This window comes from Ailuropoda melanoleuca, chromosome 9 (assembly GCF_002007445.2).
Source record: "Ailuropoda melanoleuca isolate Jingjing chromosome 9, ASM200744v2, whole genome shotgun sequence".
In the NCBI taxonomy this organism is placed as follows: Eukaryota; Metazoa; Chordata; class Mammalia; order Carnivora; family Ursidae; genus Ailuropoda; species Ailuropoda melanoleuca.
In genome coordinates, this window is record NC_048226.1 from 10,671,871 (window position 1) to 10,690,411 (window position 18,541).

An 18,541-nucleotide genomic window follows, 5' to 3' on the forward strand; every position below is an offset into this window, starting at 1 on the left:
TCTCCAGGACTTTTGCCAGAAGGCTGCCCCCTTCCGTGGGCAAAGGCCTTGCTGAGAGGACCTCACCTCGTCAGCCCATGCATACAGACGCATCCTTAGGCATGTACCAGCTGGCCCCACTATGGCTGCGTGGGGTCGGCCCCTGGAATAAGTTGTGTCCGTATGTTTGCTTCCTGAAAAAGGTCAGCCGGCTGACAACTTCCTGCTCTGCCGTTCGAGGGCTGGCTGCGGGCTTCGTCAGATTCCTTCATGTTAGGCTGAATTAGCTCAATGGCCAGGGTCCTGAACATTCCATGCTGCCCTCTACCCTCAGCCCCTCCCTGTCTCCAGTTTCTAATTTGGTCTAGAACTTAATGATACTCTTGGAATGNGTATGTTTGCTTCCTGAAAAAGGTCAGCCGGCTGACAACTTCCTGCTCTGCCGTTCGAGGGCTGGCTGCGGGTTTCGTCAGATTCCTTCATGTTAGGCTGAATTAGCTCAATGGCCAGGGTCCTGAACATTCCATGCTGCCCTCTACCCTCAGCCCCTCCCTGTCTCCAGTTTCTAATTTGGTCTAGAACTTAATGATACTCTTGGAATGCTTGAGTCCCATAGCAGAAGTTTCACAAAATAGGTTAGACAAATAGGTAAATGGACTGAAAAAAAAACAAAAAAAACAAAATGCCCAGAGAACCCATAGCCCCACTTACACATTAGTGTGGTCTGGGAGTCACAAGTAAATGTGATTGGCTCCTTCTTACAGTCCTGAGTTTCCTCATGGGTTGGTTGTTGTTTGGTTCATTTTAAACTGGTTTGACTCTGTTTCCAACGATTTTTTTCTTTCCTACCTACAATGGTAGCAGTCCTCAGAAAAGGGAGAAAAATCTCAACTCCCTGTATTTACATGGCCTTACACAGAGGAAGCAAACAACTGCCAAAAGCTTGCTCAGCCTACCCAACAAAACCACAAAAACACTCTGAATGTTGAAGTCCCAGACATGGCAGGGTTAGCAAAATGGATCTCATAAAGCAGAAATCCTTCAAGCCTATAGACAGCTATACAAAGGCAGGACCGGACCGTGCCCGTCTCATGGTGGCCAGACATCTCCATCACGGCGATGATTTGCTCCACTTCCTCCACACCTGGAATGACCAGGGGGCCAATGAGTGCCCAGATGGAGCTTGGCCAGTCCACTCAGAGTCCCCTGACTGATGGGTGCCATGCGTTTGCGAGCTCGACTCCCTCTGCTTGGGATCCTGTCACCTCCCCGTTCTTTTCAATGCGTTTTTGTCCTTCATGGTTCCAGTTTGATTGGCAATTAGGTACATCTAAGTCAATGAGACACATGGTGCTTCTCAGGTTTGTTCTGGGCTTCTTATTACCACAGTCTTCACGAAAAAGCTGAAACTGCAGTAATTTTTTAAGATCAAGATACTGCCTAGGGCCACATTGAAAGAAAAGTAAAGAGGTTTTCGCCCCGTTCCCCTCCTGTACCTGAACAAGGCTTTCACAATTCCAAGCCTGCCCAGGATCGTGACTTTTGATTTCCTAAGCCTTTGGTGTAGTAGTCAGGGTAAGCTCGCTTCTGCTGCGGTAACAAACATCTCCAAAATCTTCGTCGCTGAGACCAGTAACTAAAGGTTTGTTCCTTGCTCATGCTGTAGACATAGCACAGGTCCGTAGTGACCTTTTGCTCATCGTAGCCTCTCAGGGACCATCTCAGGACCATCTTTGGAGGATTTCACACGCTTCCATGATCAGGCAGGACAACAGAGCATGGCAAGTCAGGCACCAGCTCATACGCGGCTCGACACAGAAGTGACACGGATCCCCCCACTCACCCTTCAGTGGCAAAATTCTGTGGCGTGTAGCTATACCTAAGTTCGCAGTGCAGGAGGGGTAGTCCTTGTTCTCCGAAGAGGAGATCTGAATGAAGGCATCAGTAACACCTATTGCACCGTTCTTTGCCGGCCGACATAGAGAACTCTCCCTCGACATCAGCAGTCCTAGAACATACCTGCTGACCAGGGACGTTTGCCAGCCAGGTGGGCAGGGATTCGTGGAGGTGCCTCAGAAAAGACTTTTCTCAGCCTGGGTTCAAGCATTAGCCGTCTTCCTGTGAAGTGCCAAAATCAGGACTAAAACGCCACCCCCTAAGCCAACCCTGACCTGAGGGCAGCATGCTCCAAAGCTGAGTGGTTTCTCCTCAGAACATTCTTTCTCTGCCTGCCACGGTGCTCTGGATGGTTGCAATGGAGAGGGGGGAAAAAATCAATACTTCCTAAAATCAATACTTCCTAAAATGGTCAACTGTGATTTTCCTAGATCTACAAAATCCTGCCCCTCCCGCCCTCCCCCCTGCCACACCTTGCTGCAGACCTGTCTCCCTCTCCTTCCGTGCACCACAGGCAGGCTTTGCTCTGACACAGATCACGTGCTCTTCCCCGTCTTACAAATTACGAGCAAACGTTGGCTTTTCACGCGTAGGCTCATACCTACAGGGAGCGAGCTGACATGTTCACATAAACATCCGCCTCCCCGCCCCAGCCCCTCTCCCTGGGATGTTTCCTCACAAGTAGAAGAGAGTCAATAACTTCCTAACTAAAATATGACACTCTACGTGCTACTAATTTTGTTCCCCCAAACAACTGCTAGGCGCTGTCTCTCTCCTGGCTCACATCTGCCAGCTTTCAATTCCCCGGTTATGGAGCCCATCCACAATGGAGGGAGATACCACAGCTCCCCTTTACGTCTTTTGTTTTCATTCATTGCTGACAGCAGGTGAAGAAACACAGCCAGTGACTGGAGAAAACATTCCTGCTCAGCTACCCGAGGCCATCTCACTTCCTTTTCTCTCCTCGTGTTTGCATAAAGATGCTTTCCAGATCACCTTGGGTTTCCTCCTGCTTTTTGCAAGCTTTCCCATACTCAAAAAAAACCTATATCTTGAAATCGCCATTCATGTAAATATATACCTACAAGTAGATACAAGAGCAGCCGGATACAAAGAGTCTATCTGTCAAGTGATTCTTGCTCATTACGTCTCATCCTTGCACACAGTCTCGGTGGATGTCACCTTTATTTTGCAAGTGATCAAAGTAAGGCTCAGAGAGGGTAAGTAGCTTGCCCAGCATCACATGCTAGTCAGCAGCAGAGCCGGGATTCAACCCTCTACTTGCCAGAGCTTACACTCATTCTTCTCTGACGCACAGCTATGTAGAAGGATCTGGTTCATTGTAGTGACCTAGATATTGCTCCTGGGTGGATGCCGGGGCCTCCAGGACGGACACCACCGATGTTGCAAAGACCAACGGCAAAGCTGGTGATCTTAGGCCCCTTGCACAAAGCACAGGAATGAATCATCCACCCAGGGAGCCCAAAACAAAGCCTAGACGGTCCAGAAGGGCAGTGTAGCAAAGTGATAAGGAGGCTGGCCCTTGGCATCTGAATGCCCGTCTTTCAGTCTTCAACTCTGTGAACTCAACAAGGTACCTACACTTTTTTTTTTTTAACACTGTATTTATTTATTAGAGCACAAGCAGGGGGAGCGGCAGAGGCAGAGGGAAAAGTAGGCTCCCCAGTGAGCAGGAAGTCCAAAGTGGGACTCGATCCCAGGACTCTGGGATCGTGACCTGAGCCGAAGGCAGACGCTTCACCAGCTGAGCCACCCAGGCATCCCAGAACCAACCCTTTCTAAGCCTCGATTTTTCTGTCTAAGGTTGGGATAATAAAAGACCCTACCTCTTAGGGCTGTGGGGAGGGTTGACCAGAGCAGTGAAGAATACATTCTGCGTAATGCTCAGTGCAGAGTAAGCCCTCCGTAAATGATGGCTGGGCTCTTCATTTGCTGAAGAGTCCTCAGGGAGAACGTTTGACGAATGGTGATGTGCTCGTCTGGTGTCTGTGGTCATTTCTCTTCCTAAGCCTGTCCATCCATCTGGTCCAGGCCTGTTGTCCTGTTAGTTCTTAGCTCATGTGCCCTGTCCCCATGTCCAAGAATGTCCTCCTGTGCTCCGGAGGTATGGGATTATCATCAAAGAGACATTTCTAAGCAGCTCATCTGAGTGAGGTCCATGAAAGACAGTTGTAGAGAAAGACCAAAAAAAAAAAAAAAACAACAACTACCAAGGGGTAAGCTATAGTTTATGTCTTCATGACTTGAGCTGGCAAATTCAAGAAATAATAGCACAAGACAGCCAAACCACATGCACACTGTCTGTAAGCATCAAGTTGGCTGCAAAGCTTTCTAATAAAGAACTGCCCCAAACCACAGGCCACCACCAAGATTGGAATTAACCTACCCACTAGCATTTGGAAACAGGACCCTAGCCGTCAATATGAAGCTACCAGTGTTTAAATGCCCAAGCACATGCCAGGGACTGTTCTGAGCACTTTATATCTGGTGTGGCTCACTTGCTCTTTCCCCCAAACTCCATAAGCCGCTGTCACCGTTCTCATGGTCCTACAGGTCAATCAGCGAGTCCCAGAGTTCAGATCACTAGGCTGGGGTCCCGCAGTGAGAAGTGGCAGGATTTCACTCCAGGTATCCTGGCTCTTGACTTCTTTCTGTGCCACCCCTTATGATCCGTGAACCCGATTTGAGACCGGGCGTGGGGTGTTGAATGGGATCTCCGAGCAGCTGCTTTTTTCAGGGGTAAGAAATAGGCCCTTGTGCTTTGTCTGCACACCCAGGCAGCTCTACCGAGCCCATCAGTTCCAGTCTTAATTCCGAGGGTGTCTGGCCTCTCGCTGTTTTTGTTTAGACTGATACAAACACAGAGTAGACAAGAAAATTAAGGAGGGAAAGCAATCAGCCTTCAGCTTCGGGAGAAACAGAAGCACCGATGTGGAAAAAAGGCTGCTTTGTGAAGCGTCCAGTCCCCCCCACCCCCCACCTCCCCTGCACCCAAGGCCATTTCCAGAGCCCTCTGCTATCCGTGCATCTGACTCAGACCGTCAGCCATATCCCAGCCCGGCTGTGTCCCCTCCTCCTGACTGTGTTCTTTCTGATTGCAGGTAACCTGGACATCACTCCGGACGACCCCCGCTGGATCGGAGCCTGGTGGGGTGGCTTTCTGCTCTGCGGTGCCTTACTCTTCTTCTCTTCCCTCCTGATGTTCGGGTTTCCACAGTCTCTGCCCCCGCACTCAGACCCTGCCATGGAAAGCGAGCAGGCCATGCTCCCTGAAAGAGAATACGAGAGACCCAAGCCCAGCAACGGGGTCCTGAGGCACCCCCTGGAGCCAGACAGCAGCGCCTCCTGCTTCCAGCAGCTGAAAGGTAGAGGCACCTCGAATGTGGGTGGCCAGTGCTGGCGGGTGGGGGGGGTTGTCTAGGCCGGTGGGGGACTAGGCACTCAGGACCGAGTGCTGGGGGCTTGACGTACACCCACACTTGTCTTGCATGGTTTTCCTTCTCTGGTCTGATGCTTAATGTTAGCCCCAGGAAGGAAATGACCTGATGCTTAAAACAAAAGCAAAGTAGCCACCTCTCAGCGAAGGGGCAGCAGGCCAATCTCCCCAGCAGAGACCCCAGTGGTTCACATGGCACCTGATGCATGATAAGGACACGTGTCTGTAGAAGGAAGGTTCTAGATATCTCATGGAGCCCTTGGACTCTTTCCAGCCACCACGTACAAGCGGGTTGTAGCAGGAAAGGATTTGGGAAGCAGGGCTTCCTTTGCCTGATACAGGCATTTTTCAAAAGCCACATCCAAAAGCGCATTTCCTTTGACTCGCTCTGTCCTTCCATCCCCTCCGTGCAAGATGTGTTCCTCTGGAAAGTAGCATGAATTCCATCTTAATAACAGAGTCACCCTTGAGAAGGTGGCCAGGCTCTCCCAGTCATTTTTAAAAGAAACCGATCTCATCTTTTATGACAAAATGGAGTGATCCAGAATGAGAATGAGAAGAGTCTTCCCCCACCCTGGCCCCCGCAGTTTCCACATTTGGCAAAGTGTCTTCAAGGCAGACAGTGCCAGTGTGACCTCGAGACACTGGGTGTCTCTCCCAGCCCCCTCCCCACCACGAGGTCTGTGCAGCACTCCTAAAGTCCCAGGACCCCTCCCTTGGGTCCCTCGAAGAGCCTGCTGGGCATTTGAGGTGGGCAGGAGCAAGGCTGGGGCACTCCTTCTCGGTGAGGCTGGGACAGGAGGAAGGGGGACGGTCCCCTCTCGGCAGGATCTGGGCACGCCTGTGAGCAGTGCCAGGCTTCCAGTGGCCAGTTGAGAAACTGGCTGAAAGTCTCTTTACCGAACTTTTGGATGACGAGGAGCACTTTCTCTGGAGATGCTTGAGAGCCATGCGGAGGAGCTCAGCACAGTCCCTGTGCTCCGGTCCCCACTCTGTTCTTCACTAGAACTGGGATCGTTAACTTCTCCACGCTTCATTTCCACAAGTGTACAGTTGTAATAGCGTTCCTAAGTGACAGTGGGGCCGTGAGAATTAAAGCACTGCCCGCAGAAGACTGTCTGCTAATAGTGCCTCTTCGTCGGGGAGGGATCGGAAGAACTTGTGCGAATTCCCAGAAGAGACTAATTAATAATCTAATGTTATGTCCGAACCCATGTTCCGCGATCGTTTCTACCAGAGTGGAAATTTGGAGCTGTCCATAGAAGGTCTTCAAAGTCGCCCTCTCTCTAAGTTCCAGAATGCAAGGGTAGAAGAAGGCCATGCACTTTGCGTCCTCGGGGGTTGCCTTGGCTTGGACCCCCAGGAGTTCATGCTTAATAGAAGAGCCCCCCCCCTCCAAACAGCCAGGCAGAGGGCGATGCCTACTGCGCCCCTAATAGCGCAGGCGGCCGCACAGAGTGTCCCAGTGACCAGATCTGCAGGAGTAAATGGGGCTGGCCCCAGTGGGCCTTGCAGGGGACACCCTGGACCAGAATGGTGGCAGCCTTTCTGGGTCTTTCTTTGTCCGAGGGTGATTGCAAGAGCTCCGATTGCAAGAGCTGCAGCAGTAATCTCTTGTCTCTCATCCCTGGGGATGCGAAGATGAAAAGATACAGTTGCACCATCAAAGTACTCACCATCCAGTGTAGGGACAGACCAGCAAGCCAGCAAAGGCAGCCCGACGTGGAAGGGAGGTTATGGACGTACAACAGACAGGCAGGGCAGAGCCCGCGTCTTGGGTCAGACGCTGAGGGGGGTCATGTCTTCAGAATTCTTGGGTGATGATTCAGTTGCTCGTTAACCCATTTGTTCAGCGTGTACTGAGATCTTGTTAGGCTCCAGGGACGCAGTGGTAACCCAGGCAGCTTATATTCTGGAGCTTGTGTTGTAGCCGTAGCGGGGGTGGGAAGGCATACAACAGGTGGAATTGAAGCAACGGCTTCAAGGGTGAGTGTTGGACATGCCGTGGCTGGGCAGACAAGTCCACAGTTGAGTAGATGGGTCTGAGACTCGCTCTGAGTCATAACGATCATAAGTGGTAGCTGTGTACCTGGGCTCTACTTCTAATAATTAATGATTTTTAATTAGAATTAGCAATTCCTAGAGGCAGTAGGTCTATTAATGGACCTAAAGAATGTCCCAACAGGAAAGGAAGGCAGTGTGTCTAGAAGAATCCCCAGGAGCCAGAGTCCAGTGACGTGAGCTATTATGCTAATAAACACATATTACATGCGTCAGCACATGGATGGGGGTGGGGGGACATGGTGGTTTACATCCTTCGTTTTTCCACGTGAGACCATGTTTTTGCCACGTGGACATTTCCACCAAAAGCACCATGTGATGTCACCTGGTGCTCCCAAATTCTTTCTCCAGTTTGCAGCCTTGAAAGCCCCCGAGCTCTCCAGGTCGTGTGCTGCGTATTTATGGATACAGATAAGCTGAGCAGCAGTGTGTGTGGCGGAATTAACATTGCTCTAAAAATATCTATGTTGCGATTTCTCATCTGTTTCATTTGAGTTTGCAAATGGGTTTCTTCTTTGGCCACCGGTCCGCGTCCCCGGCTCATGCTCTACAGATGGGGAAGGTTCCTGAGAAGAGCGCGTATCGTGTGCCAAGAGCACCTGTTCCTTCCTCCTCCCTGCTGGGACTGAGACAGCCTCCCCCGCTCCTGGGAGAGCAGAGGGGCTGTTCCGACTCAGCTCAGCCACTTCCTAACCCTGCAACTTTGGCCGCGTCACTTAATTCCCCCTCGGCTTTAACATATGGTGTCTGGTTGATATTGTCACTTATTCCTGTTCATAGATGAGGAAACCAAGCTCTGGTGATCTAGGACTTAAGGCCTGTGGCTTACTTTTCAGGGCGCTCTCCCCCAACATGTGGGCTTCGAAGGTCTCTTTCCAGCGAAGTTGGCCATCATTGGCTTTGACACTCTTGTAAGAAGAAGAGAGACAGAAAGCCCAGAGTGTTCTATAACTGCGTGGAGAAGCTGTCACTGCTTGCACAGCCCAGAAGTCCCCATCTCGTAGTGACTGTCACATAGCTCTTTAACAAAGCAGGCAGCAGGCAAACAAATGCTTGGGTTTGTTAAACTCCAGTATCTCCCCGGCTGGGAGTCTGCAAACCCAGGACATGTCTTTGCATCGTATCTGTGCCACCAGATAGCTTTTTCTTTGTGCCCTGGCTCTAAAGCCCCTCTTCCCCAACCCTGTTCTTCAGAGCCTTTGCGGATTCCTCTTTCAGGACACACCCTGCCCCCCTCATCCCTCTTCTGTGTCTGGTGCTCTGTGGGGAAGGACAGCACCCACGTGGCCTCCAGAATCTAGATGCTCCGAGTTTGCAGAACAGTTTGTGCAAGTCTAGACCCAGAGAGAGGAAGGAACCCGGGGGACTGTTGTAGACAAATGCACTGTATGATCACCAGCTAGTACGTGAGATCTCACATCCGTAGTTTGCGCCTTATTTGGAAATCATCTCCAGTGTCCCCTGCCCTAGAGGGGCTGTGATGGTTAGGATCCAGGCTCCTCCAATAGCCATGCGCTGTGCACCGTCCCCTTCATGCTGTCTGGTTCCTTCAACACATCGGCACCCTCCTTTTTGTTCCGTTGTCTGCCTGGAACACGCTTCCACTCTGGGTCCGCTCCTGGGCTAGACTCGGTACCCCCTTCCAAGGAATCCCTCCCTACAGCCCCACTGTGCCCATGCCCCCCACGGCCAGAGTTGGGTTACCTGCATTCCTCTCTCACCCACACAGCCCCTGCAAAGCACCTGTTTCCCACCACCCGGCAGCTTCTCAGTTTGTCTGCCTCTGCCCAGACCTTGGGGTTCTCCAAGGCCAACGCTTTCGTGCATCATTTTCTTTCCACAGCACAGTGCCTGGCACGTAGGCGCTATGAGTTTAAAGAACGAATAAATATTTTCNACGCTTCCACTCTGGGTCCGCTCCTGGGCTAGACTCGGTACCCCCTTCCAAGGAATCCCTCCCTACAGCCCCGCTGTGCCCATGCCCCCTACGGCCAGAGTTGGGTTAGCTGCATTCCTCTCTCACCCACACAGCCCCTGCAAAGCACCTGTTTCCCACCACCTGGCAGCTTCTCAGCTTGTCTGCCCAGACCTTGTGGGTTCTCCAAGGCCGAAGCTTTTNTGTCTGCCTCTGCCCAGACCTTGGGGTTCTCCAAGGCCAACGCTTTCGTGCATCATTTTCTTTCCACAGCACAGTGCCTGGCACGTAGGCGCTATGAGTTTAAAGAACGAATAAATATTTTCTTGCCAGCCAGCACGCATGCATACATGCGTGCACATACACACGCTAGCAGCAAACGTCCGTTTTCCACGGATGTTAATCCCCCCAACCCTATGAGGCATTGGTACCGTTTTGCAGAGAAGTCGATTTGAGGCTTAGAGATTTGAAAGGAAAGGTGTTTGAACCCTGGCAAGGGCCCCAGAGCCTGTCTTCTCCACCACAGCGTTCTGCTACGTCTTGGGGCCACAAATGAACTCTCTTAAAAGAAAAGTGGGATCAGCATGGGCTCGCTGACTTCAGCAGAATGTACTTAAATTCCAGCTGCTGGTTGCAACGGCACCAGTATACCCTAAAACAGTGGGTCTTCTGGATGAGGCTACAGGCTAAAAGGGAGGGAGGAACCCACTCCTGGCAAGCGTCGGCACGTCCCGNGATTTGAGGCTTAGAGATTTGAAAGGAAAGGTGTTTGAACCCTGGCAAGGGCCCCAGAGCCTGTCTTCTCCACCACAGCGTTCTGCTACGTCTTGGGGCCACAAATGAACTCTCTTAAAAGAAAAGTGGGATCAGCATGGGCTCGCTGACTTCAGCAGAATGTTTAAATTCCAGCTGCTGGTTGCAACGGCACCAGTATACCCTAAAACAGTGGGTCTTCTGGATGAGGCTACAGGCTAAAAGGGAGGGAGGAACCCACTCCTGGCAAGCGTCGGCACGTCCCGGCCCTCTGATGGGCTCTCTAGCTGGGATGAGTGTAACTGTTCCAGAGGTTTAAAATCTGTAGGGAGGGCCCTGCCTTTGATCACTGGACGAGAAGAACAGTCAAAGCTGAGCACGCTTGTCTCTGTGCACTTCACGCTGACTGCCAAATGGCCTCTTCCTGTCCCAGAAAAAGATAGCTGCCCCGGGTGACGGCAGGGAAGAGCCGAGCCGGCGGGGCTCGGGTGGGCCTTCAGGTTCAGGGTCTTAAACACTACCCCCAATCTGCGGAGGCCTGTGTACGAGTTCCCAGCTCTTGCGGGGACCTCCCACTGGCCCCCACAGTCCAGCTGATGAGGGAGTGGTACTGCTCTCCACGCCAACCATCCCGCACAGCGCTCGGGGTTCGACCGCGTTTCCAGGTTGTCACTGCTGTGGAGGATGCTGCTGGGACCGGGCACAGGTCTCCGGATGCTGGATCCCGAGCTGTCTCCACCGTGTGTCCCTCGGGGATCCATTGGACCGTTCACGAATGGACTGAGGAGGGAAAGGGGAGTCAGCCTGGGGCCGATTGAACCAAGACCCTTCCTGTGTTGGAGAAACGGAGAAGCCACCCCTTTCTCTGCTCCTCTTGCTCCCTTTCCACGGGAGGAAATGCAGTGCCCCGTTCCAGAGGACCTTCACGTGCAGGGGTGGTGAAATCTGCCTGGGTTGTTACCCTCTCCACCCTCCTGCCCTCCTCATGCCATCCGTCCCTGGGTTCTGCCGATTTAACCACCTGAATCGCTCTCCAGCTACTCCGTGTCTCCTGCCCTCAGTCTGCCCTCACCCCGCCGGTCTGTCTGCACACGAAGCTGGTGTCCAGGTACATCTGATCCCGTGGCCATCTCCTGCTTAAAGGGACAGAGGTGGAGCCCTTCACGGGGCCTCCCAGTGGTGCTACTCTGCCCCTCCATCCTCTTCTCATACCTTGCCACCCTGCCCCTCCACACCAGCCTCACCTCCCCACTGCCTTCAGCCCCCTGGGTTCCCCAGGCTCCCTCACTCCCTTGGGAACTTGCAGTTCCCTCAGCTGGAATTCTGATCCCATCATCAGGCATTAGCTCACAACCATGTCCCCGAGGACATTTCTCTGCCCCACAAGGCACGTTGCTGTCCGTGCCACGGTCATGATGTTACCGTCATGGGAGCGATGGTTCTCTGACTCCGTCCCCAAGCCCCACGCAGGCAGCGACTGCCTCTGTGGGCCCTCCCGGTCTTGTCCATAGGTGCTCGGTACATATTTGATAAATGGAGGGATGCACGGATCACTGGACATGCACTGCCAAGCCCAGCACAGTTGCTGCTTTCCTTCAAGCTGTCCTCACCCCCAAACCTCTCCCAGAGTTTGGGCCTGGGTCTGACCCATCTGTGGACACAGACTCTGCAGGAGATCCCGCTGTGCTGAGTGCCATGGCTTGCCCCCAGGTGACCTGCTCATGTGGGGAGGGGCTGCAGGCCCAGTTTCTCTGGCTGACTTGCCCTGGTGACTCTGGGCTGTGTGAGTACCCTGGCAGGTGTCTGGGTCTGGGACAGGGTGCACACTCATCCCCACTGTTCCTCTTGGAACCCGGCTCATGCCTCTGGCTTCAACTCAGCCAGACCTCCTCCATCCTCTGCCAGCAAGTGGCCCGTTTCTGCTATATTTTCCTTAATGACAGGTCTGTGCCTTTCAGCATCATGTTCTTGTAAGGAGCCTGGCGACCTGAGAGCCCTTTTTCGGCAGGCTCGATGGCTGAGTGCTTTTTATCATGCCATTTGTCTTCAGAACTGTGCTCTCCCCTCATGTGGATTCTGTGTTAAAATCTTCTTTCTTGATTCCATGGCCAGGGAAACCACCCGCCCTCCCAAATGCTTGGAGCCCCGCACCAGGCTGCAGTTCATATGTCGTCATGTGTGTAGGTCCCCAGGACCTGTCTGGCCACTGTCATGTTCTTACCAGCATTGGCGGACGATGTGCTGGGGCGTTATGTCTGTGAATAGGCCACAAGTGATTTCAGCAAAGGACCGAGATTGCACAGGGGAGGGAACCTCGCCCAATGCCTGGCATACCATGGCTACCCCAGGAGTGTTGTTTGAATGAAGGAGGGAAGGAAGGAAACAACTAGAGGACAACGTTCCCTATGGGGGTTCCTTGGAACAGGAGTCCTCGGAGATGTTCAGGGAAAAACAAATCAATGGGGGGAGGGAGGAAGGGTCACACAGCCAAATAAGCTTGAGGAAATGTCTCTATACCATGTGATCCTCTCGGAGAGCCATATGGTATAATCGAGTATTAAAAGCCCTTGGAAGGCCAGCTCTAAGGAAAGCTGGCCGGCATTGTTTTACCCCATGTGACCCCAGAGCTCTCTTGTTCATGTGAACTCTTTGCGCATTTAGGATGTGTTGCTAGAATGCAGGGCAGAAGGTGGTGAGGATCACGGGGGGTTCAGAGGGACGTTCTGAATCCACAGGGAGGCCTCGAAGACAGGTGCATGAAGCACGTAGCATTTCAGGCCAGTCTCGAAGGATGAGCAGGACCCCATGGATGGAGGGAAGAGAAGGGCTCCGGGGCTGGGGGGCAGGTGCGAGCAGAAGCAGGGGACAGAACTGCCCAAGGTGGGGGTGGGAGAGAGACATCTGGTTTGGGGGAATGGGATTTAGAAAAGGTCACGGTAGGGGCACCTGGGTGGCACAGCGGTTAAGCGCCTGCCTTTGGCTCAGGGCGTGATCCCGGCGTTATGGGATCGAGCCCCACATTCAGGCTCCTCCGCTATGAGCCTGCTTCTTCCTCTCCCACTCCCCCTTTGTGTTCCCTCTCTCGCTGGCTGTCTCTATCTCTGTCAAATAAATAAATAAAATCTTTTAAAAAAAAAAAAGAAAAGGTCACGGTAGAAGGCAGGCTGGTGCCCGTTTCTGCAACCTAGCAGCGTTCCTGGCACCTGAGGCCACCCGGGAAGACTTTAGTAAAATCGTGAATGAATTATGGAGGCATTTGCATTGCTCTTCTAAAGTGTGTGGTCTTTATGAGTCATTGTTTCCCAACTAGGGGTTTGAGTCAACATCCACCCTAGAGGATTTCCTGAAACACACCCGCACTTGGGTCACACCCCTAAAAATTCTGATTCCATGAGTCTAGTGGGGAAGAGGGAGGTAGTCCAGGTATCTGGATGTCTTTAGATTTCCCAGGCGATTCTAAGTGAACCCCTCATTGAAAACAAATAGGAGAGGTGGTGGGAGTCCTTTGGGGGTTTCCCGCAGAGCTGTTTCTGCAACAGTTGCCCGTAAGATAAAATGTGGGGAGGAGACCCACTCATGAAATAAGCTTGGGACACTCCGTGACGTGGCCCATTGGGAGGTTCATAAATGACATCAGCACATTAAAGGCTCTGAGAAGGTCTGCTGCAAACCCAACCCTGCAGGAGATAGCACTAGGGAGTCTAGGCTTTGAGACGGGCGTTGGTGTCAGCTTGGGTGCTGAAATTCACAATTTCTTTTCTGAGCGTTGGTCTTTGTCTTTCCAGCAGTGCCTTTTCCTATGGGCAGAGTTTTCGTGAATGCTCAATGCAGTCAGCCCGGCCACCACCGAGGTGGCAAACCATGCTCCCAGACAAGGTACCTGGGGGCCGGCGTGAGGTTACGAAAGTGGCATTCTACTTATGAGAAGCTCTTTCTTTCTTTAGTCCTTTTCCGCCTGCCACCTCTGGCTGGGAAAGACACACAGTTGGATCTGAAACAGAGCTTGCTGCTTGCCAGGCTGCTTTCTCTGTCTCGGCCATCCTGTGTTTCGGACTTCACACCCCCGGGGGTCACCAATCCGGAACTGCAGGAGCTAGCCCTGCCTCTGGGGGTGTCTGGGCTCAAAGCAGCTAATGGGAGCCCCCGCTGCTCTTTTTCTCTTGGGGCTTCTTGGCAATATTATAAGGAGCTGGGGATTTTTAAAAAAAAATCATGAGATCTGTCCGGCTCGGGGTTCCCCTCGCTGATCCACACCCATCTGACACATGGCTTTCAGTGTACATGCTCGTTTCCTGTGCTGATGGCTTCTGGTTTTGTTCCCTCGAACCATGAGCTTCTCTCTGTGAGGGATATGTCACCTTCAGCCTGTTCCTGAAGGCTTGTCTCACAGCTGGCAATGAGAGGGTGCCGGGGAGCTCCCCTGGGTCCCTCGACAGCCCAGAACAGAGACTGGGGGACAGTCTCATCTGGAGCAACAAGGTCACAGGGAGCGCCAGGCGGCCAGTCTGGGGCCAGTGCATGGTAGATACTCCCTTCCAGAAGCTTCCTGGCACCACAGGCTTCCCTTCCTACCCAGGCTTTTCCCCACTGCTCTCCAGGGGAACAATGCAGATACCTCTAGAATGAGCAATGGAAATGGCCACATTTGTGAAAGTGTTCCCACTTCCATCATGGCCCACGAGCCTGTGGAACGTGGCCCATGGTGTGATCACGAACCAGTCCCTGTCTCCACAGTTAATGTTTCTTAAGAGACTGTGACAGTTACCTTTAGAGACTGCAATTTGTTTGTTTATTTGTTGAATTCTTTAATCCTTCTTACGTCGATGAAGCATCTGCTCTCACCGGGCACCGTGCCCACGTCTCTGCATGCAGGTGGCTCCACATGGGAGAGACAGGAAGACCCAGGCGAGGGTGTCCAGGACACATCAGTGCAGTGATGACAGGCTGTACCCGGCAAGGGGTGGGGGGGGACCAGCTTGGTGGCTGCCAGACATTCGTGCCGTGCCAGGAAACGTCATGCTTCCTAGGAGTCACCCTACCTTGCCTTTAATCTCGCGCCTCCATGGTGATGTTTTTCCACATCTTTGTTACTTCTTCCTTCCTCTTCCATTTGGTTGTGGTCGTGACCCGAAGGCTATCATGTATCTCCCCCCGTCCTGCTCCCTCCGCCTCTCTGCTCTCTTCTGCTCTTGGCTCCTGTGCATTGGGAAGTGCTTCATGACGACTTAGCATTCAGAAAGACACTGTTCCGTTGATCCAAGTCCCCATCCAGAAACCCGCAGATTTGGCGGTGGGCTCTCGAGTGCAGGCAGACCTGAGTTATGCATTCTGGGAGCCTGGGTTTTTCAGCCGTTCAAGGAAGCTTTGGTCTCCTCGTGTCTGAAATGAGACATTAAGACTGTCCCTCTTGTAATAGCTGTGGGATGACACGAGGGACCCTTAACACGGGGCCCATCTGATGCTGGTTGTCCGGCAAACATCAGCTGTCACTGTCGTAATTATCAAGCCGTCGCACACACTGGCTTCATCTCCCCTTCTTGGGAGCATTAACCGTAGTGTATTGACAACAACGTTATTAAAGAAAAAAAAGGTCAAGGCCAATTTCAGTAGAGAGCCTGAGGGCTGAGATATCTCCGAGTCAAGTGCAATGCAATCAAGCCTCACGGTGAGCACTTCCCAGGGCACCTCCAGTTCTCGGGAAGGGGGGGATGGACAATGACTTGTGCCCCTGACCCCCTGACCCCTCCAGCCCTCTGCAGGAGGTCATCTCTGTCCTTGGGAAGCCAGTGGCTCCAGCGGCAGCTCCCAGGAGCTCCGCTCACCTACCCAGTCTCCTCCCAGCTCTGCTTACTCACCATGTCTGCTCCCACACAGGCATTTTTACAGCAGGTCTGACGTCCTCCCAGCTCGAGGGCTCGTTCCCTAACGTAGCCAGCAAGTGCTTCTATTAGATTAATTATCATCGTGCTCATCTTACCTGGGTGCCAGAAGCACTGGGTCACATGCTCTGCATGCGTGGGTCTTGTTTAATCTTTGCAACAATCCGTGAGACGGAGTCATGTGCTCCGGGCCCAGACCTACTCAGTCTGGAAGATAGAATTCAGGTCCCAGTGACCTGGCTTCTTAAACCAGGTCCTCATTTTATGCAACCTTGCTCAAACTTTTTTTGTAGCACAGGACTCCTCCGCTCTGGGCTCTGCAAGCCTTTCTTTCTCTCGTTTCCCTCCCTTCCTGTCCTACCTCTCCTCCTCCAAAGAATAAGGACTAAACCCGTGAATCATTTTCCCCGGCCCCAGTGGGAATTTTTGTATTCTTTCTAAGCATTACCAGGAGTGGTCTCTGCAGGCTCCGTCCTCTGACCGAGAGCAGAGCTTCTGAGAACCCAAGCGGAACAACACCCTGTTTCTGAGCACACTCTGGGGCAGCAGGTAGCACGGTTCGAGTTTTTGCTGTGCTTCCCTAACCGTGGGACCACCCTGTGCCTCAGTTTCCTTGCCTGTAAACAGCCCCAAGATCACGGGTTTGTTGTGAGGATTATGTAGTTTGATGTGTTAGTGGTCAGAACGGTACTTGACACCTAGGTCACGCTCTGTCCACGTCAGTTCTCACACCTTCTCCAAACCTGCCTTTCTCCCTCCTGGACCACCTACACGTTTTTAAGAAATCTCAATCCTGCAGGAAGGTCTTCCAAAGACAGCAGTGGAAAACCTGTTTTCCCTGAAAAACTCTCCCCCGCTGCTGTTTGCCACTTTGTGCCAGCCTGCCGGTGACACACCGGGCTTCCGATGAGAGGGGAAGTCTTCCCCAGCTGGTGGGGCCGCATGGTGCGAGCCAGCCCCCCTCCTATGCCAGCTCCCAGCTTCTGAGGCTAAATCGGTAGGTGGGAAGTCATTGGCTAAGGGGAACCATGGGTGTTCAGTGGCCTGGTGTGGCCTTGGTTCATCAGTCTGTTTGTCTGGGCCACCTCATTAGCTGCTTCCTCCTTGGAAGGTTAGAATTTTATGGGTTTAACAACCCATTTGAATGAAAAAGCTTGAAATACGGGGATAGCCGTAGGTTCAAGCTAATTAATACCCCTTTTCAAATTGGGGCGTTGGAGGGAAGGCTGAACCTTTGAAAAGGAATCTTTTGAGACGACTCCAAGTCATCGCAATAAAACCTAGGATGGAAGGAAAGAACCTGGGAGCAAAATAGCTGAACGCAAGAGGAATCTGTCATTTCTGGCAGCGAATTGGCCTGATAGAGGGGAAAAAAAAGAATGTTCTTCATGCAAATAAGGTCCACTGCAGCTTCCCTGGGCCTTGACTCAGATGGTCCTCAGAACTAATGATTTTCACATCTAATTCAACGTGAAATTAGTCATTAGATATTAAGACAAAAGCAGGCAGGCTCTCCTATCTCAACAAAGCATCTTCCCCAGGGAGGTGGAATTATCGCTGGAATAATTAAAACGGCTGCTGAAGTATGAAAACATTTCATTAACTGGGGTTGCCTTTGTTGAGACATGCCCTCCCCTTCCCCCAAATCAATCGTGATGGCCATGATCAAGGACAAGGAGATGCCGAGACCCAAGGAATGGGATCAAGCTTAAATCCTCTTGGCACCATTTCTGCTGAGCCAGAGAGCACCAAAGTTCCCAGTTGGAGGATGCGGTTTTATTTGTGAGCAAGCATGGCTGTCGTGTGCCTTTCTAGGGTCCTCGTCTGAATGGTCTGCATCCTAACAAATGAAGGTATGGCAGATGATCGTTTTCTGGAATGCCCCCAACCTGCCTACTGATCGTTGGCAGTGTTTCCAGAGTTCAGATATCTTAATTCCAAAAGAGCATAGTGATGGAGCTCCGGTGTTTTTATCTGCCAAAACACTAACAGCTGAGGGCTTTGACATGAACTCATTACCAGGAGGGGCTGTGGTCACCTGATGTGATCCATAGCCGTCCCTCTCCAGTGTGGAGTGACACAGTCAGCCAGTCCCTTACCATGGGTACATTACACTGTCACAGCGCGCCACACACTATAGCAAACCAGCCTTCACTCATTAACACGATTTAGGATGATGGAGTCTTAACATTCAACGGGCTTTTGTGTTTAAAAACAGAAACCAGGGGCACCTGGGTGGCTCAGTTGGTTAGGCGACAGCCTTCGGCTCAGGTCATGATCCTGGAGTCCTGGAATCGAGTCCCACATCGGGCTCCCTGCTCAGCAGGGAGTCTGCTTCTCCCTCTGACCCTCCCCACTCTCGTGCTCGCTCTCTCTCAAATGAATAAAACCTTCTTAAAAAATTTTAAAAAATAAAGATAGAAACCGCATTACCCTCTGTTTACACCCAATGTATTCATCTCCTGTATTTTTTTTTAGCTGTCCACGTTCTTAAACATTATACAGTCAACAGGCCTCTAAATATTTGTACAATTCCTAAAAAATAACGTGGATTTAATGAAGGAAAATTTCTTAACATTTAAACATAGATTTTTAAGTGTA

At 52.0% G+C, this 18,541-nt stretch overlaps 1 protein-coding gene across 1 annotated transcript in view; it reads left to right on the forward strand.

The window, feature by feature from the left end:
* Positions 1-18,541, forward strand: part of SLCO3A1 (solute carrier organic anion transporter family member 3A1) — a 241,679-nt gene that overhangs the window by 168,509 nt on the left and 54,629 nt on the right. The window contains exon 4 of the mRNA XM_034668896.1: positions 4,998-5,261. Within this exon, the coding sequence (XP_034524787.1) occupies positions 4,998-5,261 (264 nt within the window). The remainder of the gene's footprint in view (positions 1-4,997; positions 5,262-18,541) is intronic.